Source organism: Rousettus aegyptiacus, unplaced genomic scaffold, assembly GCF_014176215.1.
Source record: "Rousettus aegyptiacus isolate mRouAeg1 unplaced genomic scaffold, mRouAeg1.p scaffold_m13_p_11, whole genome shotgun sequence".
Lineage (NCBI taxonomy): Eukaryota > Metazoa > Chordata > Mammalia > Chiroptera > Pteropodidae > Rousettus > Rousettus aegyptiacus.
In genome coordinates, this window is record NW_023416286.1 from 93,034 (window position 1) to 114,905 (window position 21,872).

Here is a 21,872-nt window from a genome sequence, read left to right on the forward strand (position 1 = left end):
CTGATCTGATCTAGTTAGAACGGGGGGGGGGGGGCACGCTGTGCTCTTGCCCCGACCTTGGGCGGAAGGTCCAAAGCATCTGCGGCCCCAGCGTGGACCACCTCCCGTCTCTTGCCAGGCGCCTGCCCCCAGGACCGTGGCCTTGGGAAAGTCACGGCAAACTCTGACGCGGGGCGGCGGGCGCTTGACACGACGGCTTCGTCCTTCTTGGACGCCCGGCCCTGGCGCGGTCTCGCATGCTCCTAGCGCTGCGACTGATGCTTGGGTTCAGTCCGGGTCCTGCGGACACCAGACCAGGGCTGGGCTCAGAGCCGCCCGGCAGGCGTGCGCCCCTTGGAGCGCCGCCCACCGTGGCACCTTCTGCCCAGACGGCTGGGGCAGCGCCCCAGAACCTCCCCTGGCGCGTCAGAGCCCCAGCGAGTCTGCGCGGCCCTGGTCTCCCGGCGGCAGTGGCTGGAACGTGAATTCGGGTGTCATTTGCTGCCTTTTGACTCTTGGCAGTTTCGTTTTGTAGTAGGAATATCATTTAAAAACCCACAAATTTGGCAAATGTATCGCCGCCTTCCGCGAGCCAGCTGAGCTCCGAGCACCAGGTACCGAAGGCGCTCCAGGCCAGGGCTGCTCGCTGTGTGCGGTGGACTGGGGGCCACTCAGGTCCTGGGGCGCGTGGCAGTTCACGCTGCCTTGGGGACGCGGGAGACAGCTGTGGAGGAAGTGACATGTCCGTACCTGAAGGCCAATCAGGCCTTAACCGAAGGCCTGGGTCCTCCCCCTTCCCCAGCAGGAAGCCACCCTCCCCGCACCTCCTCCCTCCCTCCGTCCTCCCTGACCCTCCCCTCCTTCTCTCCCCCTTTCCTCCCTGCCCCTGGACGGAAGCAGATGTAGACCAGCCTGCCCCGCACCCAGGCCCAGCCTCTGACCCCGAGAGGCCACGCTCTGTCCTTCTCCGGGACACGCCCCTCGGCTCCCCTTGGATAGAACTTGAAGTCCTGCCCGCACCAAGCAGGGACCCCCTCTGGGGGGCCGGGCGCAGTCCACACCCGGGGGCTTCGCCCTGCTGCATCGCCATGACGTGGGCTCTGCTCTGCCCTGGTCACGTAGGGCCCCCAAAAGAATCGCGGAGGACGCGGGGAGGGGGGCGGGTCTTGTCACCAGTCCCGTGTCTCACCCTGTTATTTCATTAATGATCAGCTCAAAAGTTTTATGAGGCAGACATGGATAGTTGTCTTCTCACCACCTACTTTTTGAAGGCTGTGAGCCTCCGCTTTGGAGGGGACAGGAGTGGGGACATGCAGGCTGCCCCCCCGTCCCGCCCGGCGCAGTGAGGTCTGCAGGCACAGGGATGAGCGCGTCCGCACTGGGGAAGTTCTGCTCAAGGCCCAGACTTCTGAGGGAGAGTGATGGTGGTGGTGGCCTCTGGTGCCACCTTACCACACCCAACGTGCCACCTCCCAGAGCTGGCCGGGTGCAGGAGACTGCTCGCCCTCGGCCTGCGGTCTGGCCTTCCCCTGGGCTCGCTGCTGCTGTGGAACCTACATGTAGGACACGACTTAGCCGGGTCCTAAAGAGGCCGCAGTTTGCGGCCCTGGAGAGGTCAACGTAGGCCACTTCGCAGAAACGTATAGTTGTGATTAGGTGGCTGGTGCCTGTGTGTGTGCGCACATGAGTGTGTGTGTGTGTGTCTCAGCATGTACGTGAGTGCATGTGTGTGAGTGTGTGTGCGCACATGCCGTGTGAGCATGTGAGTGCACGTGTGAGCGTGTTGTATGTATGTGCATGTGTGCGCATGTGTGAGAGTGTGTATGTGTGTGTGCATGTGAGTGTGGACATGCATGAGTGCATGCATGTGTGCCTGCATGTGAGCGTGTGTGCTTATGAGTGCACGCGTGTGTGCGTGTGTGCCTTGTGCATGTGTGTGAGTGCGCATGGGTGTGCATGTGCGTGTGAGCGTGCATGCTGTGCCTGTCAAAGGAAACAGCTCAGGATGCACACACGGCGTCTCCAGCATGGAGGTCTGCGTGCCCAGCAGGGGAGGCGCCCACGGAAATGCTGCCCCCATCTCTGTGCCCAGAAAAACCTGCCGTGAGCTGCCCACTGTCCTGGGCTCCTGAGAGCTGCTGGGAGAGCCAGCTCCCCTGGGCGTGCAGGACCGGCTGTGGGGAGGGTTTCCAGCCATGCGGGTGCCTGGAGAGCCCCTGGGAGCGTGCCCACCGGGCGAGACACTCGCGGCCACAGCCACACAGCCACATCTCCTAGCCGGCGGCCTCCAGCGGCAGCCTCCCTTCTCTGAGCCTCGGGCTCTCGTCTTAATTGGTGGTGACAAAGGCTGCCCTGGTTGAGGTGGGTGTTGCAAAGGGCGGGTCCCAGCACCCGTGGGAGTTTTTATCATCATCATTAGCCCTAATAACTACCTTGCCAGACAGGCAGGCTTCACAGATGAGAGGTTCAGCGATCTTTAGGTGATTCACCTGGTGTCATGAGCCAGCTTGACCAGGTCTCCCGACACCTGCCTCGGTGCTGTGCTCTGCAGTAGAACCGGGGGCAGGGCAGAGTCGAGCCTCAGCTGCCAGTGCGTTTCTGGTTGACGACTTCGGTGTAATCAGGAGATGTGACGAGCACTTTTCCTTAAGCCTGGGTGGTGAGATGTGGAGAAATGTCCTCGGTCTCCTCCCCCAGCAGGTTCTGTGGAGGGAACCCCGGGTCTCATTCTGTACGGGACTCTCAGAGCCCACACCCCGGGAACGGCCACGGCGGCAAGGAAAGCCCAGGACTGTCAGTGTGGCCACGACCTCCGACCCCGTCACCATCGGCTCCGCAAGCTCCGAGTGGCACCGGGCCAGCCAGTGCCATGGGCTCTCGGTGGGTCCGCCATGTGTCTATCCTTCACCTACATCTATCATCTATCATCTATCTGTCATCAATCTATATCATCATCTATCTATTATCTGTGTCTGTCTGTCTGTCTACCTACCTACCTACCTACTTACCTATCTATCCATCCATCCATTTATCATCTACCTAACTAGGTAGCTAGTTGATCCAGCCTATGCTGAGTGACAAAAAGTCTGGTTTATGAACTTCTCTAGCTGGGTCCAGGGCACTCAGCAGGCCTGGTGCATAGTAGGTTCTCGACAACCATCTGTTGAGTAAATTAACTATTGGGTGGGGTGGGTTCTCCTTAGCCTTCACGTGGATGTGGAGCTGGAGCCGATGGCAGGATTGGGTACCTGCCACCCCGGTGGCTGAGACCCCTGCTGCCTCCCTTCCTGTCTCTGTCCCCCACCCACTGTCTCCCCAGGAGGTCAGGGTTGGACGAGAGCCGCGATGGCAGACAGGTTCCCAGTCAGACGGTGCTCGCAGGCGGCGGTGCAGATGGGCGCGGCGCCGGCTGAGGGCCCGGCGGTCGCGCCATGGGGACGAGCACCCCGGTGCGTGGCGGGGACCTCAGGGACTGCGTGCAGGCGGAGGCACGCACGCCGGACACTTGCCGCGTGGCACCGGGGCCCCTCCGGGACCTCGCAGCTCTGCGAGCCTGCCACCGACAAGGGCGCCCGGGGTTGGCAGACGCGGGGTCAGAGAACACGCTCAGGGCGCTCTGTGTCGCTCCTGCGCTTTACGTCGAGGCTGCTTTTCCCGCGGTCCCGGGACGCCGCGCTGAGAAGGGGAAGGGCCGGGGTCCCAGGCCCACGGCCGGGGGCCCCTCGCGCGCTCCAGCACCGGGGCTCGCGGCGGGGCTCGCGGCGCACTGCGCCCCTCCCGCCGCGGGCCGCCACGGGCCTGTCCCCGCCCACGCCGTCCTTCCTGGCGACGGGGGTTCTGGCACATTCAGGACACAGCCGCCCCCTCGCCCCCCACCTTCTGGATCGACCTGCGAAGACAACGACTCCTGGCAAAGGCCGCGGAAGGGGCCCGGCGCCGCCCGCTTCCTGCCGTCCCCCCCGCGGCAGCAGGGGGTCCCCCCCTCCTCCCCCGACCCCCCCTTGGCTGGGCCGTGCGGGGCGTCGTGGGGGCGCGCGTCCGAGAAGGGCCGGGCTGGCCCCCGCTCCCGGGGCGCCAGGTTCGGCGGCAGAGTCACGGCTCCGGCTCCGAGACGCCCGCGGCGGACGCGGTGACAGACGGCAGGACAGATGCGTCTCAACCGGGCCGGGCATCGGGGACGAGTGGGGGGCGGCCGGGGAGGAGGGGGCGGCCCGCGGGCCACGGGAGTGACGGGGACCGAGCAGAAGGACCGCCTGGTGGCCCGCGCGGCTGGAGTCGAGGTCCCTCCCGCCACCCGCACTGCCACCAACGCGACGCGGGTGGATGCGGCAGCCGAGGCGTTGCGGAAGCGTCGGGACGCAACACGGCGGGGCGCTGGGGACGGGCAGGGAGCGGCTGGGCCCCGGCGGGGGCCGCCCCGCCATCTGCAAGGTCTCCCCGCCGGCTGCCCCGCGCTCCGCGGCCGGCGAAACACGTGCGACGTGGGGCGGCTTCGCACGCGCAGGTCCGGGGGCCGGGCTCGTCCACCCGCCGGGCTCATCCACCTGCTGGGCTCTTCTGCCTGCGTCCGCCCGCCGGGAGCCCCCGCCCCCCCTCCGCGTTCCCACCCGCTCTGCATAAACCTCTTCGGGGGTTTTCTTTTCCTTTCTAGGCACTCAGCTCGTCACGGTGGAATTTGAAGTGGTATTGGTAAAGGTGCTGAATTAAATCCTCTGCAATCCTTTATTTTGGAAACTTAAAAAAAAAAAAAAAAGCCACGGGGGAATTCTTTGTAAGCGACTTTTCACCTGCACGTGGCCCTCGGTTGGCTTTTTTTCCTCCCCTGGGAGAAGGGCCAGTCTCTCCTCAAGTGTAAATCCAGCTGTGGGAGGGTGGACACCTGTCCACTAGGCCGGGTCCTCGAAAGACTCAGATGACGGACTCCCAGGCGACAGAATCAGTTATTCCCACACTATTTACTGCCAACTCATTAGAGCACCTGAATCGGCTAATTTCATTTTGAAATTTCTTACTCCAGTCCCCTGTTCTAGAAGGTTCCACGTGAGCACCATCTGTTTTGTTGCTACAGTTTTATAACGTGTTTGAAACGTAGCCTTCGCTTACAACTTTGGCTGAAATGCTCTTACACTGGCTTGCACAGATGGAATTTAAACTGGAATCACATTGCGATCACGTCAAAAGTTGATAGGTTAATTTGGGGTGTTCATATTTTCTGCAAAATTAAGGGTTTTTCCACCTTGGAACCTGGAATAACATGTTTTTGCATTTAGGTAAGTCTGAAAGTTGATCAAGACATACGTGACTTCTACAACCTAATAAGACGGACGACTAGAAAAACAAGCTTACGGAAACGCGACGACTGTTGAGAGGCAATGCACTCGCGTGTCCACGGGGCTCCGAACCCCATCACTGAGCCCCACGAGCCCCACAACCTGGTGTCACGCAAGCTCACGCGTGGGCATTGCCCGTGGATGAGACCTTGCCGGCCGCTGAACTGGGGGGTGCCACCCCTGCCCTCCTTCCTGCTCCATGCGGTCGCGGGGCGGGGCGGGGGGCCTTGACCTGCGGGGTGTCACATGGGCCGTCAGGACGCCCTGCTCGGTCCTGCTTCTGTCTGCTGCGTTTTCATTGGGTGGGCGCCTCAGCCGGCCACGGCTAGGTGGGTTTTCCCCGACGGTGCGGGGGGCTCCCAGAGCAGTGCCCAGTGCCTTTTCTCTGTCCCCCTGGCCCCCCTTCCTGACCAGGGAAAGCCCCATGGGGCCCAGGCTCTGGGCTCAGCAAATACCTCACTCCCACTGGCCAGTGTTGTCCTTGGCAGGGGTGGGGTGAGTGGGCACGAGGGCCCCAGGGCAGATGTGCACTTCAAAGCACCCCAGGCTCAGACGCCTCAGGCCTCCCTCCCTCCCAGAGCCGCTCCCTCTGCAAGATGCTGCAGAAAACAGGATGGAAAACAGGCTCCCTGTGGGCACAGCGAGGCCCCTCATCTCCAGGGCTGGGCAGGCTTCGGGGGGAGATGCACTCTGGGCCCATCCAAATATTAGCTGTGGACACTCTCCCGCTCGGCAAACATGCGCAGAGCCCTGCGGTCCAGAGAACAAGCCTCTTGTGTTTCCCTCCTCCATGCGCGCAGCCGGGTGCTGGCCGTGACCCTATCTGCACACGCCTGGGGACGGGGACATTGGGGCTGAGCCTGGCTCATCCACGGGCAATGTCTACGGGCAGCACCGCCCTTAACCACCCGGCCAGCAGCAGGAGACGGAGCAGAGGCGCAGAAGAAGCCAAGCCCCACCCCCCGGGGGGGCTTAGTGGAGGTCTTAATTCAGCCAAGGCCTGGAGAGAGGGAGGGGTGGACCGAGCCATGTAAACTGGAGGCAAAGGGCAGGCGAAGTCAACGAGAGACGCTGGGCGTCCATTTTAAGCACCCCCAGGTTAAGGCACGTCAGGTCTGTGGGGACGCGTCCTGACCCGACGCTGAGCAGACACTGTGACCTCCGCACCCGGTGCACAGATGGGCCCGAGCTGGAGCTTTAACCGGGAACCAGAATCAATGCTTTTTGTGTCACTACCTGACCCTATGACTAAGGTCAATCTATTGAATTAGAGAAACGTTGCACAAAGAACAACACTGAGTCACGCTCTAAAGCACCAGGCCCTCTCGGAGCCGTGGCTGGTGGGTGGCTGGCCCTGTCCCCAGGGTAGGTCTTAAAGCCTGATTGACAAGGGTGGCAAGGCAAGGCAGGTTCCTGTTCACGTCGGTGTGCTCCCTTAATTGGACATTGTTCCCCGTGATTGGCATTGCTGCGGCGTGCGGTCACAGGGCAGAGCGGGTGTGGCAGTGCCCATGGGCACGGGCCACGAGCCAGGTTTTAACCGAAGCGAGTCTGGTGTGCTTTTCCCACTGGAACAGTGAGCTGAGAAACGGCACTTTGACTTGTGGAGACGACCTCTGTGATGTCGACACAGAGTCAGGGGGTGGACAAATGCACGGTGGCTCTTCCAGGAGCCAGGTCGGAGGCCGAGAGAGCGTGGCACAGGGCCTGTGGCCAGCGGGGCTGTGGTGGCCGGGGGCAGAGCCGGCGGGGAGATGCAGTCAGCAGGGGGTCGTTGCATAAACCACGTAAACGTCTAAGCAATGTGCTGTACGTGTGAGCTAATAATGCAATAAAACGCTGAAAACGTGGCTCTTCGCACAACGGAACAGTGTGTGGCCACCAGAAGGAAGGAAGGTCTGATGTGCCCTACGGCGTCGGGGGGCCCCAAAAACAGGACGCTAAGTGACAGGAGGCAGGCACGAGAGGCCCCTGGGACACAGCTCGGGCCGCACGAGACGCCCAGAGCCGCGGAGCCACGCAGACGGGAGCCGGCTAGGGGCGGGTGGGGGGAACAAGCGGGCGTCTTCACGGAGCGACGAAAACGTCCCAAGATGTGCTGTGGTGACCGCCGCCCACCTCTGGGACGGTCCTAAGAACTAAAAACGGAATTTTTACACTTTAACGGGATGAATCGTACAGTACGTGACCTGTATCTCAACAAAGCTGTTTTTAAAAAAACAAACCTGGACCATGCTGTTCTATATAGAGACCCACTGAAAACAATCCTCATTTAATGTGATCAGGGATCTCTTTTTTTTAAATAATTTTTTTGTGTTTACTTTGTGAAACAAATATCTTACCAGTATATCTCAGATTTACCTGCTTGGTCGGAAGTGGGGTGTTAGGCACAATCAAGGGCGTGGGGTCCCTGAATTTCACACCACTGTGATCCTCTTCTCGAGTGCCAAAGGGGCCCGAGGCAGACGGGGCAGCGGCCTTGGCGCCCGGCAGAGGACGCCTGGCCTGGGCCCCCTCACATCCAGCCCACGGCCACGGCTGTGCCCGCCAGGCTCTCGACAGCTCAGGGGCCTCAGAAAGCCAACGACCGGCACCGCAGCTCCTCCCTGAGACGCAGGATTGCGGCGGAAGCAAAGAACATCTCAAAGTCATGCGAAGAGAGTCAAAGGAGGGCCACTCAGACTAGGAAACCTGCAAAGGAAGATGACAGAGGCGCGCTCTCAGTCTGGGAGGGCGAAAGGCTTCCAAACAAGTGCGTTTTAAATGACGAAGAACATGAATAAAGGAATTAAAACAGGAACAAAACGAGCTTCCCCCGCAATGAAAAGGGTAGACAGATTTGAAGAAAAATAGAACCTCTAGAAGTTGAGGCCGTTGTCATTCAAATGGACAGTTCCTGCACGATTTCAGTAATGAATCAGGTGCAGGTGAAGAGGTGATCGCTGAACCGGAAGACGGGTCAGAGGAAGTTCCTCAGCGCGCTTCTGAGCGAGGTCAGGAAGGTACTTAACGACATCGAACCGGACCCTTCAGAACGGTCGCGATGATAGATTTGTGTTTTTTATGTTGTGCCCCAATTTTTAGAATCCCCAAAACATTTGAGGATGATCATTAAAAGCACAAAAACAAAATATAGGGCCTTCAAACCAGTAAAGGGAAATAACGGGGGAATAAAACGAACCCAAAGGAATAAAGAGAAAAGAGAACGAGGGAACAAAGACGAGACACGGCGACTCGCGCGCAGGACGCGGCGCGGACGAATCCGCCGGTCAGGGCGGCGGCCAGGACGCGGACTCGCCAGGTGCGCAGCGGCGGCTCCGGGTCCACGCGGCCCCTACACCTGGTGACAGACGTCTCTGGACCTGATGCCAGCGCCGCGGCATCTCTCGCCTTCTGGGGGAGAAAGAGGGAGCGTCTCAGACCCGGCGCGGCCCGAGCGGGAGTCTCGCCCGCCCCACGTGCGTCCCCCGCCTCGGCCTCCTCCGCTGAGCACGCGAGGCCACGGTCGTCCCGAGTCTCCCTCGCTCTTCTCCTTACCCCAGCGTCCAGCGCCCCCCTCGCCCTATGCACCGGCCAGTCCTGTCGTGGGGTGTCCCGAACACCGGTGCCCCCGTCCGTCTGTCCACCTCCGCTGCGGCTGTCCCAGCCCGTCGCGTCGCTAACCGATCCCTCTGCAGGGCTCTGGGGTCCCTGTCGCCCCCTACGAACCATTCTCTGTACACGAGATGGAGGTTTTTGAAACATAAAATACTCTGTTACCAATGCTGTCACATGATACCTTCCCCAGGAAGCTCAATGATAACATGGCGCTCGAAGGATCGGCGGAACCTTCCTGCAAACGCTGCACTTTGTCTACAAGCGCCAGGTTATTGGTCCGGCCCGAATGTGGTTTTTAAAAAGCGCCAAGGGCATCCATCAGTTTGCCAGGCGAAGCTCCACACGGCTCGCTGCTTTCCCTTCTCTTTCGCCATTGAACGAGAAGGCCGCCCATCCAGCAAGGGCGGAACTGCCCTTCGCTAATCTCGCCCTGTACTCCAGCTGGCCTCACGGGTCACGCTGCGGATGAACATGGCCAGGAGTTAGAGAAAGGCAGCCCTGTGTGGCTTACGTGACAACTGGCTGCGGTGGTGACTCAGCCTCGGTCACAGGAAGCCCTGCTGGCCTCCAGGTCAGGAGTGCTGTGTGCCGTGGACGGGGTGTCACCTTCCATTGTCCCTAGCCACCACCACTGTCCCAGGAAGCCCCTAGGCAGGTGGACCGCACACAGGCCCATGGACAGGTGGGAGGTGTGATCAATGTAATGCCAGTGACAAGAAAAACACAATAGAAACCAGTCCCAAGTCCAGGTGGCCAAGTTACAATAAAAACAGTCCCATTACGAAATCCCAGGGAAGCATCGAGCCCGGGCTGTGCCGTACCCAGCGCTCGCTGGCAACGCGAATCCAGGTTCGTGAAAGTTCCCATCTGTCCACCTGGTCTCTCTTCTAGTGATTCATTCTGAGTAAGCGACTGGAGGCTCATGTGGCCCTGTGTACCGAGTCTTCTGTGCAGAGTAATTCTGACGGCAAGGACGGCGACGACATTCTCATCCAAGGGGATTCTAAATGAACTACGCCTGGGACGGGCTCGTGTCAGGGAAACGGGGAGACTAGCCCCGCTGCAGACCTGCGGGCCCTCGCTCTCCCAGGGCCGTGCTCCCGGGTGGCGTCCCCAGCCGACCCCAGAACCGCAGGCCACCGTGGAGCCCGGCCCAGGGACACCGGCCCGGACGGCAGCAGAGCGCCTGCAACTGCTCGCCCATCACGGTCACCGAGGCCAAGCCAGCCGTCAGGGCCAAACCCTCTTTGTCGGAGAGACGAGAAGAAAAAGGACGCTCTACAGAATCAAAACTTTTATTCAGAACAAGCGTTCGCCAGAGGAAGGCCGCGGCCTCGTGAGGGCAGGGCGCCAGCGCGTCCAGAAGGGGTTAAAAGCGACTGCAAGTGATCTGCTGCAGATTAAAACGGCCCAAGACTGCGCTCACTGGCCGAGAAACGTGGTGTCTGCTCCGAAAATGAAGGTGAGCGTCCAGGCAGCAGGAGCTGGGAGCCCCTGTGACCAGAGCCTGCGCGCGGAGGGGACCGACCCGCTCCGCCCGCCACAGCCCCCGAGGCCCGACCCGGCGCTGCGGTGCCGCCCGGGGGACCGCCGGGCGTCCCCGGGTCACTCGGGCGGCACCTCGTGCTTCAGCTGGACGAGTCTTCTGAGGCACTCGTCCCTCCACTGCCTCCTGGCGGCCAAGTGCTTGGGGTCGTCTGGGACCTTGGCGCACATGGCCTGGACACGGAGCAGAGAGGGAGAGGGTGAGGGCAAGCTTCCGAACCCAGACCCTCCTCCGAGGACGTGTCACGGTCAGCTCCCGCCCCACAGCTCCCCCAACACCGCCCCGCGGAGGCCGAGCACCACGACAGGGCCTGCGCGCCCAGGCTGCGAGGCCGTCCCCTGTGCCCCGAGCGCCCGCCCGGCCGCGCAGATCCACGTACCTGGTGCACCTGTTCCGCGGTGGCCCCGGAGAACGCAGGCACGGGCCCGAAAGTCCTGAGGATGCGTGTCATGCCTTCGCCGTACCTGTCGCAGTAGCTTAGCATGCCTGCAGCCACACGAGCACAGCACAGGCGGTGTGGGCAGGACTGCGACACACGCCCCACTGCGCCCCTTCCCGCGGGCGGCGCCCCAGGGGCTGGCCCCCGACTCAGGGTCCTCGCCGTGGGAGACCCGCTCTTAGAACCCTGAGCAGCACGGGACGTGGCCGGCCACCCGCCTCCTCGGTGCCCCGTGTCCCCCAAACGTGTCGCCTTCGGCACCGTCCCGGGAGCTCCCGTGTGCGAACGGCTCGGACGCGATGCTCAAAGTGCGAGGCCACAGCCCCCTGGACTCTGCCCTCTCCACTCTCTCTCCCGACTCTGCCGGGGTCGGCAGGCGGCGGGGTCTCTACGACAGCTCGGAGTGTGACCAGCCGATGGCAGCCCCGTCACCGACCCTCGGCTGCCTCTGTCCCCGGCCGCACTGCCTTCCACCCGCCTCGGCAGAGTCCGGGCCGTGGGGACCCAGCCCCCCTGTCAGTGCTGACACAGGGCCCTCAGGCTTCCGTGGAGAAACCTGTGCCCAAGGGGCTCATCCAGGAGGGCCGTCGGCTCCCTCGGCCCTTCCTGCCCGCTTGGCCCGCACAGGCGTGTGCGAGGGACAAGCCAGCCCATGGCCAGCCCACAGCCAGGGCACAGGCCAGCGCTGGGCACACGCAGAGGAGGCGTCTTGAGGTGCTGGGTCTGCTGGGGTGCCTGCTGAGCCGCCCGCCGCGGTGCCTCCTTCGCTTCCAGCATCTTCCACGACCAGAAAGACTCACAGGTTGGTCAGTCAAGGTAAAGGTAACAGGGGACAAACGGACGGCAGGAAGGGCACAGACCCTGTGCTCTGGCGTCACCACCCGAAGCACCGTATGTGACTAACGTGAAACAAAAAGCGTCCCCACGAGACGGTCTGTCCCCCACAGAGAGAAGGGCGAACGTCCTTGGGGCTAGCTTTGGCCGGGCCGCGTGGGAGCCTGAATCCCTGGTTCCATCCCATCCATCTGGAGAGGCTCCCTGCTCCTCAGGGCGCTGAGGCTCCGCCCAACGAGCTCCCCCACCGGGAGGAGCTGCTTTGGGGGTGAGAGAGTCGAATGCACCCCCTCTTCTGACACCAGCAGCTCCACGCCGTCTCGCTGAGCGCGAGCATGGCCGGCCGCTCGGGGGCCGCTCGGGGGCTGCAGGCGCCAGCGGCTCTGGACTAAGGAGAGCACTGGACGTTGTCTCCTCTTTGGAAATTACGTGTTTGCTCCGCTTTGGCTACGTGGATTTTCGTCCAAACTGAAGGTGGCGACATCCAGACACACGGTTCGCTCTGGGGAGCAGAGACGCGAGACCCGGTAGGCTGGGGAGCCAGGCGCAGGCGCTGCGGGCGTGTCCCTGCGCGTGGGGGCGGGGACGGCACCTGGGAGCCTGCGGGGGGCAGGGGGAGGGGGCAAAGGGGTGGGGGGCCGCGCCTCGGCGCAGACCAGCTCCAAGGTCGCCACCGGATGACCCGGGTTTCTGAACGATGTCCACCTTTCACGGTCCCTGCAACGTCGCTCGCTCTCCCAGAGAATTTCTAGAACTTTTTCCCTGCTGCAAGACGTTTGCAGGGAACGAGAGCGAGTCGGAGGAAGAACGCCCCTCGTGAGGCCAGATGTAGCTCCTCCTGCCGCTCTCGGACCGGGAGGCCGGGGCCGGAAGACCCCGCCGGCGGGACGCAGCACGGCGCAGGCCCGGACGGGTCAGCCGGGAGCCGGCCCTGCCCGAGCGCGCGCCCGGCCCGCGGCCCGCGACCCCCGTGGAAGCGGCTGCTGGGCCGGACTGTCCCGTCTCTCGCGGCCGGCACCCACGGGTCCGGCTTCCACACGGCACGGGACGACACCCACGGGACTCACGGGACCACTGGGGGGCCATGAAGGCCCAGAGCGCAGGGCGAGTCATCTAATTCCCGCGTGGGCGAGGCCTCTGGGGGGTAGGGGGGGCGGGGGTGGAGACGAACCTCGGGATGGGCCCACCAGCTCGCAGCCCCACGGCACCGAACCGGATGCACACGTGGGCGTCGCGATGAAAAGCGACCACGACAGAAAGTCGGGGATCCGCACCGGGCCGTTCTGCGAGGGGGGTGCTGGGCGCTGCTTCCCGCAGGTGGCCCCGGGGTCGCAGGTCTCCAGAGTCATGTTCCAGGGAGACAAAGCGCGGGAGGCGCCCGGAGCCGCCAGGTGTGCGAGGGACCCGCCCTTGATGACCCCCCGGCCGCAGCTCAGCCCGGACACACGCCAGGCCGCGGAGCCCTCAGGCCTCGCCATTCCGCGGCAAAACGTCCCATCCGTGTCTGCCGCTTGTTTCTCTCTCATGTCCTTGTGTATCTTTTGGGGGGAATTAGGAAAAGAAGCTGGAGGTGCGGGGGCTCACGGGACGGCGTAGGAAGGCAGCATCTGCTCCACACCTGCCTCGGTCCGCTGTCCAGCTGGCGCATTCGCAATACCTGCCAGGCCGCCCACTCCACAGGTGGGGGCCAGAAGCAACCTGCACGGTGCAGTTCAGCGTGCGAGTCATGAAGGAACCTGGCCGCCCGGCTACAACGACCAGAACCTTCCGAGACCTCGTCCTCCGAGGGCGCTGCTTTTAAAAAGTGGCGGAAAGGTGAACTGAGTGTGCTGGGCTCCTGTTCCTCCAGGTACTGTTTTACTAGATTGAAAAACAAACCGTAAGATGTTTTCACCACTTCTAGATAAACCGCAGCTTTTAAGACTAACACGTGGCCGTAATCTGAGCTGCTGGCCTTACAAAAACAACACCAGAAAAAGAACCCTCCCAGCTCCCATCTGGACACATTCTGGGGGACGCTGTGAGGGGCAGTGGCCCTTCCCACTGGTTCCGGGCCCGGTCTCAGAGCCGGCTCCCGGGCCCCTGGAATGCTCCGAGTGGAGCAGGACGTCTGCCCGCCGTTGTCACAGTCCGCCGATGAGGCTTCCTTATCCTCTCGCTCTGTCCGGGAACTGCTCTGAGCCTCCTTCCTGTCTGCCACGCTGTTTGACTCCTGGGTCTCTGGTTTCCTTGGCTTCTGTTTCCTTTTGTTTGAGAGTCAAAGCGGTTCTCAGTTCTTGCCCTACTGATTTCTCGTGATACCTGAATTGTCTTATTTTCCTCCAGAAAAAGAAGATGAAAGGAAAAGGCAGGCGTTGCGCATGCCCAGCGCCCTCCGCGCCTTCGCTGTCCACACCTGCGGTTCGCGTTTCCTTGCTCCGCCTCCTCCGCCGGCCGTCTCCCACCGGGCGGCTGCCAGGCCGGGGTCCCCTCTCCCGCCAAGCGGCCTCAGCATGCTGCTGAGGGAGCATCGAGTCGCTCACCGAACCACGTCAGACGAGCGAGCAGCTCCTCAAAGCCGCACGTGTGCGCTGCGTGTGCGGGGTCACCGGGAGAACGCGCTCGCCGGGGGTTCTCGTCCCGCAAAACCGAACGATCACCAAACCCCACGGAGCCGGAAAGCTCAGGCCCCGGGGGCCACCCGCTCCAGCGCCCACCTCACTGCGCCTCTCCGGTCACGCTGCCTGCAGCGGCTGGGCTCACCCAGTCACAGCGCGGCCTCTCCCTGCACAGCAGCTCAGTTACTAGAAAGTTCTTCCTGACCCAGACCTGTCTGCCTGCCATGCCTGTCTTTCACTCTGGTTCCACCCCAGAAAAGCGTGGACACACACACACACACCCACAAAAGCACGCACACACCCCTCTGGTCATGTCCGGTTCAGCTCGCTTCTCAATCTCTTTGTTCAGTGTAGACCACGAGGGCTGAAACGATCTCCCTTTTCTCTTTCTGGATGTTACTCACGCTAATAATACAATTATTAAAGTAAGGTACAACAGTTGCACAAATTTATGGCAACACAGAAGAGTAAAAATGTGATAAAGGTCAGTTTTGGTTTCAATACCAAGAGACAGTCATCACGATATCATTTATGTGACATTTTCCCAGACTTTTACGGGGCTTTTTTGATTTGTTTGATTTGTTTTGTTTAATTTGGTGTAGGTTTTATTGCTTGTTTTGCAAATGGCGTCTTGTTTTTGAATGGCTTGAAATCTGGCAGATGGCTTCGCACTGGGAAGGCTGTCACCCCTCTCCCTTAGAGCCACCAGGTCACCCTCCCACACACTTATAAGTGGCTTCCAGGTGGCTGGCTGGCCTGGCCGCTGACCACAGCTCCAGCCCCTTCTCTCTCTTGGCCCCAGTGTCCAGCGCGGGGGTCACTCATGGGAGCCGCTGGCGTGGGCGGAGTGTCCAGCAGAGCTCCATGTCACTGTCCCCAATTCTTCCTGCCTCTGTAAATGACATCATGTCTTTCCTGGAAACACCCCCTTACCCTCCTTCGGGCTGGATGGCAGTCGGCAAAGTGTCCCAAACATCGCCTGCCTCTTAGTTGCCCGAGTGCTGTATCACACGGAGCTGGAGGCGGGGGTCGCCCTGTGGACCTCGTCCGGGACATGGCCATCGCCCTGGCCCTCGCCCGTGAACAGCCAGTGCCGGCCACGCCCCCTGCTCGCGGCAGCGGACCCAGAGCGCCCAGGCGGCGCAGACCGCTCACGCCCGCCCCCAGGCCTACCTTCCGCATTGAGGTGCATGGTTTCCAGGGGTCCCAGGAAGGCATACCGCAGGCCCAGGCCATTGGACATGACGAGGTCCAGGTCGCCGGGAGACACTATGCCCTCCTACGGGGAGAGAGGAGCACGTGTGATGCGGCGCCCGCAGCGGCCCGCCACCGCCACGCCCACCCTGTGCGCGGCCGGCCACGCCTGCTGCCCCGCGCCCTGTGAGGATGCTCGTTGAGCTTTGCGCGGCAAAACTGTAACACGTGAACGGACCCTGAAAAGCCACTGCTTCGTGAACTGTCCAGGACCGAGTCACTGGTCCCACAGCTGCAGCGCTGGCCTCCCCCGTGCGGGGCCCACCTCCGAGGCTTCCCTCCGTGCCGCGGACCCCCCTCGCTCGGACCTTGGGGCCGGCAGCAGTGAGGGACAGGAGGACGTGGGGCATGGCGGGAGCGAGAAGGGTTTTCCACGCTTGCTGAGAGCTGGTGGGTGGGAGGCCGGAGCCTCACGCGAGCTGCAGGCTTGTGCCGCCTGCAAGCCCAGCCTTGTCCAGCTTTTAATGAGTTCGTAAAGAATGATATTCTTTGATGAAACACAGCTTAGAACTGGGCGTTTGTTTGCAAAGGTGGGGCCCTGGAATCTTCTGCAAATGCGAGGTGCAAAGCAAGAGGCAAGCCCTGGTGTGTTTGGGGAGGGGTTGGGGGGGTGGGGAGGGAGCAGGCTGGCCGTCCCTCCACCTTCCAGAAGGAGCAGGGAAGCGCCAGACACACCAGCATGCCAGGCCCTCCTGACAGCCCACTGTGCCCCTGAAAATGTCCCACTGTAGCCATGTCAGCTGTCAGGACGACAGACGTGGGGCGCGTCCCTCCCCCTAAGTCTCCACTGGTCAGACCGGCGTGGTCACTGCCATGGACGGCTCCCGCCCCCTGCAGGTGCCGTGGGGTGGAGAGGCATCTGCCGCCCAGCCGGATCCGCCGTCAAGGCTGCCGTGTGCCGCGCGCGCTGACCCCTCCGCGGCAGCCTGGTGGCCCCACCGGCCCTTAGCGGACACTCGGCGCACCCCTTGTCCAACACGCAGGAGCCCTTGGCCCCCCAGACGGCCCTGGGGGAGGGCCCGGCTGTCTGAGGCGGGGGTCCGTGGGGGCGGGGGTGGGGCCCCCAGAGGGGCAGGGAGCCAGAGTCCACCGGTGGCCTGTGAGAGGCCCGATGGGTGAGAGACCCGGGGGAGAGCAAACCCGCGGCTTAGAGACGCACCAGAGCCGCAGCGCCGCGTCCGCCCTCCTCCGAGCCGCGCGCTCACGCTGCGGCCCACGTGGGTTCACGCGGCATGTGCTCGTCCTCGGCCGGGGTCACCACTCGCCTCCTGCGCATTCCCCGCCCGCCTGCGTCGTGCAGGACTGTCGTCCGTCCCTGTGTCCTCGCGGAGCATGCAAACTGCAGCCGCCTCCCGCGCGCCACTGTGCGGGCGACTGGGTCCCCTCCAGTGCGCAGCAAAGGACACAGGGCCGCGAGCGCATTCTTGCCCAGGGGTCCCGGGCGCCTGCAGGAGCAGAACTGCGTCCCCTCGCAGCGGGATGGGACGGGTGCTGAGCCACCCCCGCAGGGGCCGCACGCGGGGGCGCTGTCCGGCCTCGCGCGTCCCCAGCGAGCCACGGCCTCGCCAGCACGTGGTGGCGTCGCGCTCGCAAACTCCTGCCAGCCTGGCGGGCTGTCATGGGGTGTCCCTGAGCTTCTCACTGGCTCTGTCCCACCACCAGGGGTTCGTTCGCACCGCTAATGACAGCTAAGTAATGTATTCGGTTTACTTAGGGCCGACAGGTTTCACCCCCCCCTCCCCCCAAGTCAGTTCTAAGAGCAAAGCCGGGGGCGGGGGCAGCGACAGAGAAAGAAATATACAGAAACTCACGCAATGCCCAGACCCCCCAGAGACGGGCGGGAAGCTGGTTTCCGCACCCCCGGGGCTCCAGGCGCTGGCATGCCCCGCGGCAGACTCGGGCTCCCTGCCCCCAGCCTCCAGGTGGCCGAGCGGGGCCTGGAGCTTCCTGACAGCGGGGTCCCCGCAGACCGCCCGCGCGCGCAACGCCAGTTCACTCGGCCCTTTTATGACTGTGTTCGGTTCTTTAGGGCCGACTTCAAAAGGGCTGCAAAGCACCTAGAGGGCGCTCCCCAGGATGATTAGTGTGTGAGGCGCACCTACCAGGTGCGCTCACGGGGACCCCCGCTGCAGGGACGCAGCGGCCCGCACGGCCGCGCAGGGACCACACCTCCTCCCAGCTCCCGGGGCCCTCCCCTCTTCTGGCTCCTCCGCCTGTCCATCCGTGGAGGGCTGTCCGCTTGTGTTAGGAAGGGAAAGTGTTTTAATACCTGCTCTTCCCAGCTCCTTCTTTCTGCCTCATTTGCATTTTATGAAGATTGCTCTAAGCTTGAGTTTTTACCCAGAAGCTAAACCCAGAGAAAAGTCCTGAGTGACTCAGCTGCCTCGCGCAGCGATCCCACAGCGCCGGGGTGCTCCGCCTGCTCCTGCCGGCTCAGCGCGGAGCGAAGGGCTCGTGGTGAGGACGCTCCGAAGTTCAAGTTGCTTAAGTGGCTTACTATTGCTCCAGTCCATTCCACGGAGGGGAGCGGAGTGTGCCACCCCAAAGTATGCTCTTTAGGGTGGCTGGTTATTTTTAAGGAACAACAGACTCAGGAAGAACCTTCGATCCTCCCCCTTCACTTCCTAAAGGGTTCAGAAAGGAAAACCTGCTTCGGAAGAGAACTGACCACGTGCACCTTAGCTCGTGGGGATGAGGGGCAGACAGGGGACCCCAGAAAAAGCCTATCTACTGCCTCCCCTCTGGATCCTCTCCTTCTGGTGGCCTCGACCACACGACCACATGGTGTGAGCTGCTTCTCACCTACCTGTGAATTGCCCACTGTCCCTGAGAGCCCAGACCCCGCCCCCTCTTCATCCAGGCCGGCACCAAAGTCGAATTGCCCCATGCACCCGAGGTCCCTGTCCTCTTGGAACCCCACATGCGCCTCGGTAATATACCCAGTCCCTCTCTCCTGGCTCCTCTGTCTCATGTCGATCTGATTGTGAATCCAGCCAGAAGAACCTAGAAACGTGTCAGGAAAACCATGTTCTCACCCCACACCAGGGCCTCAGTGACGGACACCGGTGGCCTAGGTGTCACCGCTGTCATCAGCAACCACCATGGCCTAAACGGCAGAGACAAAGGTTTGCATCGAGCACGTGTTCTGATAAATGACCCCTGGGGACCCCTGGCTCACCACACGCCTGTTTGAAGGTCCTGCCCCACCCCAGCCGGGCCACTTGTGGTCCCGACAGCATTTGTCAGCACGGCTGCCAGCAGTTCCTCCATTTCACGGTGAAACTCCAAGTCACACGTACAAAGAAAAGCCCAGTGTGGCTAAAAGGCGCCTGAAACTGACACAGGGTAACAAACACCAAGGCCACTGTCAGCTCAAACGCGGCCGCATCGTGTCCTGGGTCACCGGGCAGGGAGAGCCCGGGCAGAGTGGCTGGGAACCTCCTTTGCTTAGACACTTCTGCTTCTGCTTCCTCTGGGTAGATTCCGGGAGTGGCCACGCCACCGGCACACACGCGCGGCCTGGCGCGCCGGGCGCCCGACTGCCGGCCACGAGCCAGGAGCGAGCGCGAGGCGGTCAGGACGCACCCGGTCGCTGTGGGACGCTGCGGCGTGGCGCTCGGTGCGAGGGAAGGCTCGGGCGTGCACAGGGTCCCACCAGGGGGGCGGACCGGCAGGCCGCATCCGTGCACACGTGCGCGTTCATAAAACAAGACCGGCCGGCCTGAGGTCTGGGCGGAAGCGGATGGCGGGCACCTCTGCCCTGCTCTTCCCGGCCTTTCATCCACTGGACTCGGCCTGCCATTTCCCAGAACAACCTTTACTTCCAGTCAGCAGTCAGTGGATCATCAGTGCTAATTACAGCCAGGAAACACCTTTGCAGCGGCATCTAGCCTGGGGCAAACCCGGGCGGGCCTCGGCAGCCTCCCTCACCGCACTGCAGGTAGAGCAGAAGTTCCAGCTGTGTCCTGGCTTCAGGAGTCTCAGATGCAGCTCTCTGCAGGTGCGGTGGGGAGAGGGGACTCACCCGGCGGCAGCAACAGGCGGAGGGCTGATGGACTCAAGGGCGCCGGATCCGCCCCCTCGGCTGGCGGGAGGAGAGGGGAGGGCGGGGCTCTTGCACGGCCGAGGGCTGCAATATTCAGTGACCGATCTCCACAAGCCGAGCGCGCGGAGTCACTCGCCCTTCTGTCCAGCCACGCCGTCCTCACGCTCAAGCTCCCTGACCACCCCGCGCGTGCCTCCACGGCCGCTCACCGTTCTCGCGGCCCGGCACGCCCGCGTCCTCGTCCGGCTTCCTCCCACCGATCCCAGCGTTTGCTCTTCTTCCGTTTCACTCTGCTCTGCCTTTCGCCACACTCAGTCCTGAATTTTCAAGTCTTTCCCGTGTAAGCGCGGCCCTAACGTTGCCACCTGCCACCACCGGGAACGACTGGCTACCCAAGGGCGTGGGCTAGGGCCCACTGGAGTCCTGCCTCCCCGACCGCAGCCGTTTGCTTCCATCCGTCATCTCGACTGGGAGACGGGAGCCTGAAAAAGTTCTGTCTGGTCACACGCCAGGTCGTGAAAGCGACACGGGAAGGCGGGAAGGCGGGAAGCAGGCGCCGACCTCGTTTGGCGTCCATCACTGCGGTCCCGGGCCAAGGAGGAGGGGCTCCGGGCAGGGGGCAGAAGCAGGGGGAGGCCCGGCGGTCAGCAGCCCCGGAGCGCCAGGGACGGCCAGGGCCGGGCCCTCTGGGGGCACTGTGGCCCCGACGATCGAGGCCTGCCAGGCTGGTCCCCACTGTGGGGAGACCTACACCATCAGTGGGTGACCCCGGAAGGAACCTCCCACACAAGGCTCACGGAGGCATTGTCACGGCGGAAGCCGCGAAGCTAGCTTAGAACAAGCTTAGAGCTTTTACAAGACCAGTAGAATGAAATGGCAGGAAGGCACGAGCCGGGGAGCCCGAGGGAGGCCCCTGACGGAGGCGGGACAGTGGCCCAGGAGACGCGGGGCGGGAGCAGAGCCGGGGCCTCTCCGCGCAATGCTCCGTCATGTTCCTCTGCGTAGCTTCCAAGCTGCACTGGCTCAGGCAGGAGGCAAGGACCGGAAGGCTCTGCCCCAGCGCCAGGGTGCTCCAGAGCTCTGTGGCACCCCGCTCAAGGCAGAGCTTCCAGGGAGAGGGCCAGCGGCGCAGAGGCTGAAAGAATGGGCGGTCTGAGCCCCAAAAACAAACACGGCGAAAGGGGACTGTCCTGTGCCTGTGAGAAGGAGCGCTCGGCTAGGCGGGTCCCCTCCTCGCGGGAGGGTCCTCTGGGGATGAAGTGTTTTACCAGGGGCTTTGCCGCAGAGGCCCAGCCCCTCACAAACCGGACGTGCAGGGGTCTCTGCTGGACCGACCTTCGGCCTGGGGGCGCCAGCCTCCGCGGTCCCTCGTGACCAGCGGGTGGGCAGCAGGCCACCGGGGCTGCCGTCCCCTGCAGCCGCCCTTCGCTGCCTTTCCTCCGGGGGACCCCTGCCCTCCCCTGTCCCTTTTCAGGGCCCGTCGCCAGCTGCCGGCCCTTACCCCGTGGGTGGCCCGCCAGGCGGCTCAGCGTTTTCGGAGCTGACAGGCTCCTCGCCTCGCCGGGCTGACCGGAAGGCCGCCGAGGGGGTCCGTCCCAGTCACCCAGTTGGAGCCACCGGGATCGTGGGCCTCAGCTGATTGGGGGGAGGGAGGTGCTGGTGTGGAGGTGACACGTCTGCTCTAGGGGTCCTGCGTCGTCGCCCGGCGCGGAGGGCTGGCGCCGAGGAGGAGGAGCCGCGATGGCGCGCGGGAGGGAGCTCGCAGGGCGCGCGGCGGGGCGGCACCCCTCAGCCCGGCGCCCGCAGACGAGCCGTGAGGCTCGGCAGGCCACACAGGCGCGGCCCGGTGGCCCAGGGGCCCGGCGGCCGAGCGTGCTCCACGTGCTGGGGGCGGCGATGGTCCCTGGGCCTCATCACCAAGGAGGGGCTGCGAGTGGGGTCACAGTGGCAGAGGACGCCTTAGGACGGGGCTGGCGGGGCGCGGGGTTTCTGACGGGGCAGGAGGGGCTGTGGGGGCGTGGCCGGGGCGTGGACATGGGCCGCGGGAGGGGTGAGCCGCGCCCCGGCGACCCGACGACACCGGACGCCGCGGAGGAGCCGCAGGCCGCGGGGGCGGCGGGACCGCGGCCCTGGGGAGGCCCGGGAGTGCCCGGGCTGGCCCCTCGGGGAGGCCCGAGCCAGGTTGGCACAGGGGACAGCGCTGGCGTCATTTCCGGGGGGGCTTAGGCTCTCGGAGGGTCCCAGGTGAGCA

At 63.3% G+C, this 21,872-nt stretch overlaps 2 protein-coding genes across 15 annotated transcripts in view; both read right to left on the bottom strand.

Moving 5' to 3' along the window:
- GJB6 (gap junction protein beta 6) overlaps positions 1-8,638 on the bottom strand; it is a 37,785-nt gene extending 29,147 nt beyond the window's left edge. For 4 of the 12 annotated variants that reach the window (XR_004953258.1, XR_004953257.1, XR_004953256.1 and 1 more), the window contains exons 1-2: positions 7,671-8,638; positions 2,412-2,682 (exon numbers count right to left, since the gene is read on the bottom strand). Coding sequence is in view for 1 of the 12 variants with exons in the window: in XM_036228343.1 (XP_036084236.1) it covers positions 57-79 (23 nt within the window). In the remaining 11 variants the exon portion in view is untranslated. Of the gene's footprint in view, positions 1-56; positions 704-2,411; positions 2,683-4,766 lie in introns of those variants that run through there. The other 8 variants (XM_036228347.1, XM_016119746.2, XM_036228346.1 and 5 more) reach the window with 5 other exon arrangements.
- Positions 8,639-10,185: 1,547 nt separating this feature from the next.
- CRYL1 (crystallin lambda 1) overlaps positions 10,186-21,872 on the bottom strand; it is a 70,191-nt gene continuing 58,504 nt past the window's right edge. For all 3 annotated transcript variants that reach the window (XM_016119793.2, XM_016119790.2, XM_036228348.1), the window contains 3 exons: positions 15,496-15,601; positions 10,832-10,938; positions 10,186-10,625 (listed from right to left, as the gene is read on the bottom strand). In XM_016119793.2, the coding sequence (XP_015975279.2) occupies positions 10,512-10,625; positions 10,832-10,938; positions 15,496-15,601 (327 nt within the window). In that variant the 3' untranslated portion in view covers positions 10,186-10,511. The remainder of the gene's footprint in view (positions 10,626-10,831; positions 10,939-15,495; positions 15,602-21,872) is intronic.